General features: G+C 51.5%; 1 protein-coding gene across 2 annotated transcripts in view; it reads right to left on the bottom strand.

Annotated features, from left to right (window-relative positions):
• MST1 (macrophage stimulating 1) overlaps positions 1 to 9,318 on the bottom strand; it is a 23,786-nt gene extending 14,468 nt beyond the window's left edge. For both annotated transcript variants that reach the window (XM_040358803.1, XM_040358804.1), the window contains exons 1-7: positions 9,215 to 9,318; positions 6,104 to 6,278; positions 4,665 to 4,803; positions 3,421 to 3,533; positions 2,826 to 2,940; positions 2,163 to 2,299; positions 1,095 to 1,215 (exon numbers count right to left, since the gene is read on the bottom strand). In XM_040358803.1, the coding sequence (XP_040214737.1) occupies positions 1,095 to 1,215; positions 2,163 to 2,299; positions 2,826 to 2,940; positions 3,421 to 3,533; positions 4,665 to 4,803; positions 6,104 to 6,152 (674 nt within the window). In that variant the 5' untranslated portion in view covers positions 6,153 to 6,278; positions 9,215 to 9,318. The remainder of the gene's footprint in view (positions 1 to 1,094; positions 1,216 to 2,162; positions 2,300 to 2,825; positions 2,941 to 3,420; positions 3,534 to 4,664; positions 4,804 to 6,103; positions 6,279 to 9,214) is intronic.
• Between the last annotated feature and the right edge of the window lie 2,801 nt (positions 9,319 to 12,119).

The raw sequence follows: 12,119 nt of genomic DNA, 5'->3' as shown, positions 1-12,119 counted from the left end.
TGACACACTCCACCCACATCATCACACAATGGGTGCGAACGAGCCCCCCTCAATCCACATCTTAGACAGACTTTCTGACTCCGTGATAAGCTATTCTCACCTGCTACACAATACACATTCCTTTAGTGAACATAAGTCAGACGTCTGACCTTTAGAGTGTGTTAACTCACAACACATATTATCATCAATAGAACTTTCACACAATACAGGGTTAGTTAGCATAGCACCATGAAATATCTTTGGAGCCAGGCTTAATTAACACAATAGACAATAGAATGCAAACACAGCAATCTTTCATCACTACAGCCAGGTAGCTGGAGGTGATTAACATCAATTAACATCTTAACAGTCTATGTTCCATATTGAAGGAGACACTCTATTGACCTGTTGTGTTCAGAAGGAACAACTTGTAATATTTCAAGATATCCTGCAATACACGAATTATCATTACTGTCCCATCTCATGTAATCCATGATATCATTTCTCAGTCATCCTATGCCCCTAGTGGACATAGGATGACCCTAGTCATTGGTGAAGCTGACACAGGAGTACCCCACATCCTTCAAGCGCCTCTGGGTCCCACGGGCCGTACCGTTAACCCCCCCCCCCCCCCCCCAAGCCACACGATTAGAGCCTGAGGCTCCAATTGGCTTGAAAAATGTTGGGCTCTTGTTTACAATTGATTGATAAATATTGTACCATGGATATAATATCCCTTTGTTGGGACCTTCTTTTCCACCTTATGTTGCACTAATCTGTTGAATTTCCATTTCTACCAATGAAAACTTTGTAAAAGAAAAAAAAGGTTGGGCTCGTGGCGCCCAGAACCCACCCACTTGCGACGATAGCGAATCAATATTCGCTATCGTCTTCCAGCTTCTCCTCCCGGCCAATCAGATTGGCCCAGGAGGAGAAACAGAGGAAGCCACGGCCTCTTATGACCGGCTCAGTTTGGACGTACGCGGTTCTGCGTGTTATAGAAAATAAAGGATCTGATCTGATTTTAGGAAAATCCCTCACAGTGATTACATGGTGGAGCACAGGGTGGAAACGTTTTTAAATTTACAAATGTCCCATATGGCTCCTCATCTTACTTTTCTGGGTTATATGGATGGGGATGAGGGCTCTGAAGGTCCCACCGCTGACATTCCCTCCCCGACTCCGTCCGATCCAGCGAGCCGCGGTAATCTTCACCGTTACAGTTCAGACACACGGCTGTGAAATACAAGATGGCGTCAGGTAGGAGTGCGCACAAGATTCTTATGTGGTAACAAACCATCATAGGGAAGAATTTCCTCCGACACCATTACTGAAACCACTTCCATAAGCTGATCCTCCACCTTACTCCACACCCTATTCACACCCCCACCCAGCTCTAACCCCCTCCTCACACCCCCACCCACTCTCACCCCTTCTCACACCCTTTACCCCCTCCTCACACACCCACCCATCGTTCGCCCCCACACACCCCACCTGGCTCTCGCCCTCCTCACCCCCCCACCCACCTTGCTCTAACCCTCCTCACACCCTCACCCGTCTCTCACCGCCTCCTACCACCACCTGCTCTCCTCCCCCCCCCATGTGGCTCTCACCCCCACCCGCTCTCCCCCCTCCTAGCACTCACCCCCTCCTGACACCCCCACCAGCACTCACCCCCTCCTGACACCCCCACCCGCACTCACCCCCTCCTGACACCCCCACTCACCCCCTCCTGACACCCCCACCCGCACTCACCCCCTCCTGACACCCCCACCAGCACTCACCCCCCCACCCGGCTCCCACCCCCCACCCGGCACTCACCCCCCACCCAGCACTCACCCCCCACCCAGCACTCACCCCCCACCCAGCACTCACCCCCTCCTGACACCCCCACCAGCACTCACCCCCTCCTGACACCCCCACCCGCTCTCACCCCCACCCAGCACTCACCCCCACCCAGCACACACCCCCACCCCCTCCTGACACCCCCACCAGCACTCACCCCTACCCGCACTAACCCCCTCCTCACACCCCCACCCAGCTCTCACCCCCACCCTCATACCCCCAGCTGGCTCTCACCTCCTCCTCTTCACACCCCCACCTGGCTCCTCCTCCTCACACCCCCACCCACTCTCACCCCCTCCTGGCTCTCACCCCATCTTCACACCCCCACGGGCTCTCACCCTCTTCACACTTCTTGATTCCGCAGGATTGGTATCTCACGTTCTTGTCGGTGGTGTAACACCAGGGGCCCTTGTCGTCCTTGTCCGGGTTTCGGCAATAATTCTCATCCAGCCCATTCTGAGCATTGGGAAAGTATCTGCACAAAGTAATGAAAGTACAATCAAAGATGTATAGGGGGAGAGGCTTCACAAAGGGGAGGGGCATAAACAAAAAGAGAGGGAAAGAATAAAAAGAAAAAAAAAATGATTGGGGGGATATAGCGGAACTGGACACAAAGTGGGGGAGATATGTAGGGGAGGGGGCTCCACACCGAAAGCATCTTCCCGAAAGGGAAGGGGAACTAAAAAGCCACACATTGAGGGGGAGGAGCTCAACATACATGGGGAGGAGCCACAGAGGGAAGAGATGCAATATATAGGGGGCCGAGGCACCCATAGGGAGGGACATAAAAACCCCAGACTGAGGGAAGGGGCTAAATATATAGGGGAGGAGTTGCAAAAATTGCACACAAAAAGGGAGGAGCTAGATATAGGTATTGAAGGAGCTGTACACAGAGGGAAGGGAAGAGAAAGAGTGGGGGGAGCCATGCAGAGGGGAGGAACAAAAGGGCACAGAGAAGCTGCACCCCGAGGTGCAGACACCGGAGTAGAACGGTCACTCACTTGTGTTCATGCGGAAATTTTAGTTTCCAGTGTTGGCAGGTTTTCCCTTTCACGGTCTGAGAGGTCATTCCACGATATGTTGACCCATCCCCCACCACACATTCCCGAACATAATCTGGAAAAAAATTTACAGAAATTAATACATAGTACAAATGTTAAGCGGCGCCCTCTACCCACCACACAAGGCAAGCGGTGCGCGCCCCCTACTCACCACACAAGGCAAGCGGTGCGCGCCCCCTACCCACCACACAAGGCAAGCGGTGCCCCCTATCAACCACACAAGGCAAGCGATGCCCCCTATCAACCACACAAGGCAAGCGGTGCCCTCTACCCACCACCCAAGGCAAGCGGCGCCCTCTACCCACCACCCAAGGCAAGCGGCGCCCTCTACCCACCACCCAAGGCAAACGGTGCCCTCTACCAACCACACAAGGCAAGCGGTGCCCTCTACCAACCACACAAGGCAAGCGGTGCCCCCTATCAACCACACAAGGCAAGTGGTGCCCACTATCAACCACACAAGACAAGTGGTGCCCTCTACCCACCACACAAGGCAAGTGGTGCCCTCTACCCACCACAAAAACAGACAAGTTACCCTTTTTCTGGTAGACATCATAGTTGACATTCTTGGTCATGGTGACGAGGAGGGAATTTTGTGTCCATGGCAGCAGGCGGCAGCTGAGAGTCTTCAGGTTGTAATCAAATGATCTGCAACACGCGGGAATCACATTAGTATTGTAGATCGGACTCTGTAAACACAGAAACCAGACTTCTGTGTTTACAAGTGATTGTGGTGAGCAGCCCCTCCAAGGGTCTGAGTCAGAGGTGGTGGAACTCAGTTCCCCCAAGTTCCCCCTGAAAAAGCCCTGGATATCAGATATTCCAACCGCCAACAAGCACAAAACAAGACGATACTTGTTTAGTTGCTGAACATGAACTCTTTATTAGAACCAAAATACAAGTCTTATATACAGTTGAAGAGGAGGTTCTGCCCTCCTGCTCATATTACTCTAATAATACACCGGTAACCAGAAACATAAATTAACATGAGCCAATTAACTAAACCCTTAACCACTTCATTACTGGGCACTTAAACCCCCTTCCTGCCCTGACCAATTTTCAGCACTGACGCATTTTGAATGATAATTGCGCGGTCATACAACACTGTACCGAAATTATATTTTTATAATTTTTTTCACACAAATAAAGCTTTCTTTTGGTGGTATTTGATTACCTCTGCGGTTTTTATTTTTTGCGCTATATACAAAAAAAAGACACCAAGCTTCCCAGAGTAGATTATACATTATCATAAGTATAAACACAGGACACCTTCACACAATAGCAGGAGCTCCAGCAGGAGTCGGCCCGTCTCCTGCATTGTACAGAGGCCAATGTGATCAGCTCTCTAAACTAACATGTTGAGTTCAGAGATCCTGGGAGATATTGTGGATAAATATGACTGTCCCATTTTAAGTAATCCAAGATATATTTTCTCAGTCACCCTTTGCCATCCGGGCACAGGGTGGCTTAGACATAAGAGGTGCATGGGGAGCTGAAATCAGGGTTTCCCAACCTTTCCAAGGGATTATGGGTTCCACGGGCCCTCCCGTCACAGGGAGTATCAGCATGCCCCTACCTGCACCCCATTTCTACACACTGACAGACTGGGTGTCACAGAAGGCACCTAACTTCTCCAAGCACCATCTTCTTCTGTACCAAAACAATGTGGGGTACAATGGCCACCTACCAGCACCCACCTCTCATACACTAAGCGCACCTAGACACACTCAGCACCCCCTTCTTATACATTGCTAAAAACGGGGTACGGTGGGCACCTACCTGCAGTCCAGCAGATCAGAACATTTCTTGGCACACACATGAACGTCTCCTTTGACCTCCTCCTTCACGTTTTCCTCGTTGGGGTGCACCAGCTCTGTGGCTTTGGATCGCTGATAGTCGTTGATCGGACTGCGCTGAGCTGAGAGACGACAGAAAACCCAAAATTCTAAAATTTGTATACCAACCACACAGGTTCTTATTGTATCTAGACAGGAAATGGCTGCAAAGGTCGCAAAGTTCAAGGGGCCCGAATACTTTCGCAAGGCACTGTATATATAAATTATATTATTATTATTATTATATTATTTTTAATAATACAGAGCAAACTAAATGCCATCCATTTTTATATAAATAAATATATAAATAGGTGACATTTAGTTTGCTCTGTATAATTATATATTTATAAAATCAAATTGCTAGATTCAGCAATGATTTACGCCGGCGTATCCATAGATACGCCGCGTAAATTCAAAGCTGCGCCGGCGTATCTTCTTTCTGTATTCAGAAAGCAAGATACGCCGACATTACCCTAAGATCCGACTGGCGTAAGTCTCTTACGCCGTCGTATCTTAGGGTGCATATTAACGCTGGCCGCTAGGTGGCGCTTCCGTCGTTTTCGGCGTAGAGTATGCAAATTACCTAGTTACGCCGATCCACAAACGTACGTGCGCCCGGCGGTAGTTTTTTTTACGTCGTTTGCGTAAGGCTTTTTCGGCGCAACGTTGCTCCTGCTTCTATGAGGCGCACGCAACGTTAAGTATGGACGTCGTTCCCGCTTCGATTTTTGAATTTTTTACGTCGTTTGCGTAAGTCGTTCGCGAATAGGGCTGGACGTAATTTACGCTCACGTCGAAACCAATACGCCGTTGCGGCGTACTTGGGAGCAATGCACACTGGGATATGTACACGGACGGCGCATGCGCCGTTCGTAAAAAACGTCAATCACGTCAGGTCATCACACATTAACATAAAACACGTCCCCCCCTTCCACATTTGAATTAGGCGGGCTTACGCCGGCCCCATTTACGCTACGCCGCCGCAACTTACGGAGCAAGTGCTTTGTGAATACTGCACTTGCTCCGGCGTAGCGTAAATAACATACGCTACGCCCGCACAATTGTACGTCTCCCTACCTAAATCTAGCCCAAAATGTATATATATATATATATATATATATATATATATATATACATACATACACATACACATACATACACACACACACATACACATATACACACACATTTATTACACAATATATAATTATACAGAGCAAACTGTTACCTATTTATTTATATAAAAATGGATGGCATTTAGTTTGCTCTGTATAATTAATATATATATTTTTTTATAATAATAATATATATTTTATTATTTTAATAATAATTATACAGAGCAAACTAAATGCCATCCATTTTGGTTTACCTTCCTCTACATACCTGTAACCACCAGGGAGACGGTGAGCAGAGCGCAGAGTGCGGTCAGCATGTTGGCAGCGCGCGGTTTGGGAGCCGATCGTCCGGCAGAAGTTGATGATGCGCAGCCCACGCCGCCTCCTTTCCGCAAATATTTGTCCAGATAACAGGTTAACCCAATGGCGTGTCAGCGGAGCAGCTGGTTATTTGATAAAATAAATAAGTGTATGTATACGTGTTTATTAATAAAACAAAAAAAAAAAATTAAAAAAATAAATAAACACAGAAAACAAAAATCCAAAACGGCTTATTGCCCAGGTACACGCCAGCGTCACCTCACCCCCATCTGGCCAGGAACCGGTTACACAATTGGTTAATATCTAATCTTACTGCCTGAGGCCATGCGGGATGGGGGGCACCTAAGGGACAAGGCCAGCAGGGCGTCTGCGGGGGTGGGAGGGGGTGACGCCGCTCTCAGAATTAAGAAGAAGAAAAAAAAAAAAAAAAAAAGACCATTACCAGAGAATGCGGAACACTTCCCGGCAATGCTGGGGGTTGTAGTCCAGCTAGACAACAATGGATCAGGGCAGCGCGGCACTCGGGGGCCGAACTGGTTAACAATCTATGTCAACACAAAAGGGCTATTCTTGGTATCAGGACTTGTGACCCAATTCTGATCCAGGACCACAGACAAACAAATAATTACGGTCACAGGCTGACCGGCGGCCAAACGCCAGAAAAAGGGAAACCGCCCACAAATGATCCAAAAAAAAATGCGGGTCTAAATTTTTGGGAAATTCCAAAAAATGCAGCGAACAAGTTCTATGGAGGGTCCATTCAGACATTACTGTGATGCTGCACTACCGCGCATGCGCTAATGTGTGCTGCGGCACGGTTGGGCTACCAACGTGCTACAGAACACCAACGGTTCACGTTACCCGGGTCAAATGGGGCACATCCACAAATGTGGGGGGGGGGGGGGGGGGGGGGAAGGTACATTGGACTTTCAAAAATTAAAAGGGGACGCAACGCACCACCGTCAATGGTTAACACACAAAATCACACACAACACAATATGAACCTCGCTGTAGCAGAAAGGTAGTTACTATGTATACATTATATATACACACCGCGCAGATCTCATGTGCTGCGTCGCCCACGCGTCCTGATAATGGCCGCAGACCAGAACAGACCAGCCGGGGAGATCGGAAACACATTGTGCAACCACGGAAAACACAACCTGACTGATATCCGCTGGAGGACCCATCTGTCCAACATCTGCCGCTGGATGTTCTACACCAGTAATAGTCAACTTACTATATATAGCGAGACGCAAGCCCGGCCCCTGACACCACCAAAGGGGCCACACATGAATATTCAACAAATGTCATGCTACAGAGAGGGTCATAGACTGCGGACGCACTGCAGGAGAGGGTCACAGACTGCGGACGCGCTGCAGGCGAGGGTCAGAGACTGCGGACACGATACAGGAAAGGGTCACAGCCTGCGGGAGAGGGTCACAGACTGCGGACGCGCTGCAGGCGAGGGTCAGAGACTGCGGACACAATACAGGAAAGGGTCACAGACTGCAGGCGCGGGGCGGGAGAGGGTCACAGATTGCGGGGCGGGAGAGGGTCACAGACTGCGGACGCGGCGCAGGAAAGGGTCACAGACTGCGGACACGGGGCAGGCGAGGGTCAGAGACAGCGGACGCAGAAGAGGGTCACAGACTGCGGAAGCGGGAGAGGGTCACAGACTGCGGACGCGCTGCAGGCGAGGGTCAGAGACAGCGGACGCAGAAGAGGGTCACAGACTGCGGAAGCGGGAGAGGGTCACAGACTGCGGACGCGGCGCGGGAGAGGGTCATAGACTGCGGACGCGGGGCAGGAGAGGGTCACAGACTGCGGACGCGGGGCAGGAGAGGGTCACAGACTGCGGACGCTGCGCGGGAGAGGGTCACAGACTGCGGACGCGGCGCGGGAGAGGGTCACAGACTGCGGACGCGGGGCGGGAGAGGGTCACAGACTGCGGACGCGGGGCGGGAGAGGGTCACAGACTGCGGACGCGGGGCGGGAGAGGGTCACAGACTGCGGACGCGGGGCGGGAGAGGGTCACAGACTGCGGACGCGGGGCGGGAGAGGGTCACAGACTGCGGACGCGGGGCGGGAGAGGGTCACAGACTGCGGACGCGGGAGAGGGTTACAGACTGCGGACGCGGGGGGCGGGAGAGGGTCACAGACTGCGGACGCGGGGCGGGAGAGGATCACAGACTGCGGATATGATACAAGAGATGGTCAGAGACTGTAGACGTGATACAAGAGAGGGTCAGAGACTGCAGACGTGATACAAGAGAGGGTCAGAGACTGCAGACGTGATACAAGAGAGGGTCAGAGACTGCAGACGTGATACAAGAGAGGGTCACAGACTGCGGACGCGGGGCGGGAGAGGGTCACAGACTGCGGACGCGGGGCGGGAGAGGGTCACAGACTGCGGACGCGGGAGAGGGTCACAGACTGCGGACGCAGCGCGGGAGAGGGTCACAGACTGCGGACGCAGGAGAGGGTCACAGACTGCGGAAGAGGGTTTACAGACTGCGGGGTGGGAGAGGGTTACAGACTGCGGGGTGGGAGAGGGTCAGAGACTGCGGACGCGGCGCGGGAGAGGGTCACAGACTGCGGATATGATACAAGAGATGGTCAGAGACTGCAGACGTGATACAAGAGATGGTCAGAGACTGCAGACGTGATACAAGAGATGGTCAGAGACTGCAGACGTGATACAAGAGAGGGTCAGAGACTGCAGACGTGATACAAGAGAGGGTCAGAGACTGCAGACGTGATACAAGAGAGGGTCAGATACTGTGGGAGATTAGAGACACATTACAGGAGACTGTTAGAGATCACTGATATTACATCTCCTCTAGAAGTCCCTGTTTCCTCCTCGGTTCCCCCCCCCCCCCATATACTTTGTTACTTTGTATCAGTTTGTATTTCTTCCCCCCGAGATCCATCAGAAAAGTTTCCATAGAGAAGAGGGAGGGGGAGGTCAGAAAAAGTCTAATAAAGTAAATAATGAACGAAGAAATGATCTGATCGATCGGGGGCCCCGTGATCTGCCCGTGTGTGGCCCCCATACCTCGTACTTCGCTCCTCTCGGGCTCCGGAGACAATAAAGTATTTTGTTTGTTTGTTTCTCTTCAGCTGGTCGGAGGAGGGGGGGGGGAGGGGCCGATGATCATCTCCAGCTGTGTCCGGCGGGTCAGGTGACCTGGGGGGGGGGAGTAAAGGGTTAAATCCGGAGGGGGGGCTGCCAATCAGAGCACAGCCACTTCCACAGGGGATCAATAATACTTCCCCCAGGAACAATAATTAATGCCCCCCCACGGCCCAGGCACCCCCCCATCCTGTGCACCCCGCACATCAATCCTCAAGTGCACCCCCATAAACACCCCCCCCCCCCCCAAGAACAAAAAAATGATATTATAATATAATTTCCACCCCACCACCGATCTTCAGTGACCCCTGCCAATCGATAATCACTGTGCTCCCCTAATATTGATCCTCCGAGCACCCTCTATCCAGAATTAAGTGTGCACCCCTCATAAATCCTCAGTGCACCCCTCCCAATCAATAAGCGATAATTGACCTGTATTGGGGTGTACTATGCCCCTCTCCCGATAATTGACCTGTATTGGGGTGTACTGCGCCCCTCTCCCGATAATTGACCTGTATTGGGGTGTACTGCGCCCCTCTCCTGAGAATTCACCTGTATTGGGGTGTACTGCGCCCCTCTCCTGATGATTGACCTGTATTGGGGTGTACTGCGCCCCACTCCCAATAATTGACCTGTATTGGGGTGTACTGCGCCCCTCTCCCAATAATTGACCTGTATTGGGGTGTACTGCGCCCCTCTCCCGATAATTGACCTGTATTGGGGTGTACTGCGCCCCTCTCCCAATAATTGACCTGTATTGGGGTGTACTGCGCCCCTCTCCCGATAATTGACCTGTATTGGGGTGTACTGCGCCCTCTCCTAATAATTGACCTGTATTGGGGTGCACTGAGCCCCTCTCCTAATGATTGACCTGTATTGGGGTGTACTGCGCCCCTCCCGATAATTGACCTGTATTGGGGTGTACTGTGCAGTGCCCCTCTCCCGATAGTTGACCTGTATTGGGGTGTACTGCGCCCCTCTCCTGATAATTGACCTGTATTGGGGTGTACTGCTCCCCTCTTCCAATAATTGACCTGTATTGAGGTGTACTGCGCCCCTCTCCTGATAATTGACCTGTATTGGGGTGCACTGAGCCCCTCTCCTAATGATTGACCTGTATTGGGGTGTACTGCGCACCTCTCCCAATAATTGACCTGTATTGGGGTGTACTGCGCCCCTCTCCTAATAATTGACCTGTATTGGGGTGTACTGCACCCCTCTATTAATAATTGACCTGTATTGGGGTGTACTGCACCCCTCTATTAATAATTGACCTGTATTGGGGTGTACTGTGCCCCTCTCCTGATAATTGACCTGTATTGGGGTGTACTGCGCCCCTCTCCCAATAATTGACCTGTATTGGGGTGTACTGTGCCCCTCTCCCGATAATTTACCTGTATTGGGGTGTACTGTGCCCCTCTCCTGATAATTTACCTGTATTGGGGTGTACTGTGCCCCTCTCCTAATAATTGACCTGTATTGGGGTGTACTGCGCCCCTCTCCTGATAGTTGACCAGTATTGGGGTGTACTGCGCCCCTCTCCTGATAGTTGACCAGTATTGGGGTGAGTATTGTGACTCCCCTCTACCTGAAAGAGACATGTATTGGTACAAGTATGGTGACCCCATTGTGCCCCTCAGCTGGGAAGTGACCCATATTGGGGTGAGTATTGTAACCACACTGTGCCCCTTTGCTGGGAAGTGACCCGTATTGGGGTGAGTACTGTAAACACTCATTGTCTTCTGCTGGGAAGGAACCCATATTGGGGTGAGTATTGTGACCCTTATGCCCCTCTACTGGGAAGTGACCTGTACTGGGGAGAGTATATTGACCCTTTTTTTCCTTCAGTGGGAGGTGACCCTTATTGAGGTGAGTATTGTGACCCCCCCGCCGGAAAGCGACCTGTATTGGGGTAAGTATGGCAACCCAATTTTGCCCCTCGACTGGGAAGTGACCCATATTAAGGCGAGTATTTTACCCCTGCTGTGCCCCTCCACTGGGAAGTGACCTGTATTGGGGTGAGTATTGTGACCCTTCTGTGTCTTCTGTTGGAAAGTGACCCACATTGAGGTGAGTATGGGGAATCTGTTTTGCCCCCTCCACTGGGGGGTGAGCAATATTGGGGTGAGTATTGTGACCCTGTTATGCCCCTCTACTGAGAAGTTACCCATACTAGGATAAGTATTGCAACCCCTCAGTGCCCTCTGCCTGGAAGTGACCCATACTGGGGTGAGTATTGTGACCCCCACCGTTCCCCCCCACTGGGGTGAGTATTGTGACCCCCCCCCCACGTGGGTGAGTATTGTGACCCCACTGTGCCCCCCCCACTGGAAAGTGACCCATACTGGGGTGAGTATTGTGTCCCTGCTTTGCTCCTCCACTGGGAAGTGACCCATATCGGGGTGAATATTATGACCCCACTGTGCCTTCCACTGGGAAGTGACCCATACTGGGGTAAGCATTGTGACCCCACTTTACCCTCCACTGGGAAGTGACCCGTACTGGGGTAAGCATTGTGACCCCACTTTACCCTCCACTGGGAAGTGACCCGTACTGGGGTAAGTATTGTGACCCCACTGTGCCCCCCCACTGGGAAGTGACCCGTACTGGGGTAAGTATTGTGACCCCACTGTGCCCCCCCACTGGGAAGTGACCCGTACTGGGGTAAGCATTGTGACTCCACTGTGCCCCTCCACTGGAAAGTGACCCATATCGGGGTGAATATTATAACCCCACTGTGCCTTCCACTGGGAAGTGACCCGTACTGGGGTGAATATTGTGCCCCTCCACTGGGAAGTGACCCGTATTGGGGTGAATATTGTGACCC

The sequence above is a fragment of the Rana temporaria genome, chromosome 7, assembly GCF_905171775.1.
Source record: "Rana temporaria chromosome 7, aRanTem1.1, whole genome shotgun sequence".
Classification (NCBI taxonomy): Eukaryota; Metazoa; Chordata; class Amphibia; order Anura; family Ranidae; genus Rana; species Rana temporaria.
This window is presented reverse-complemented; position numbering and strand designations above follow the sequence as displayed.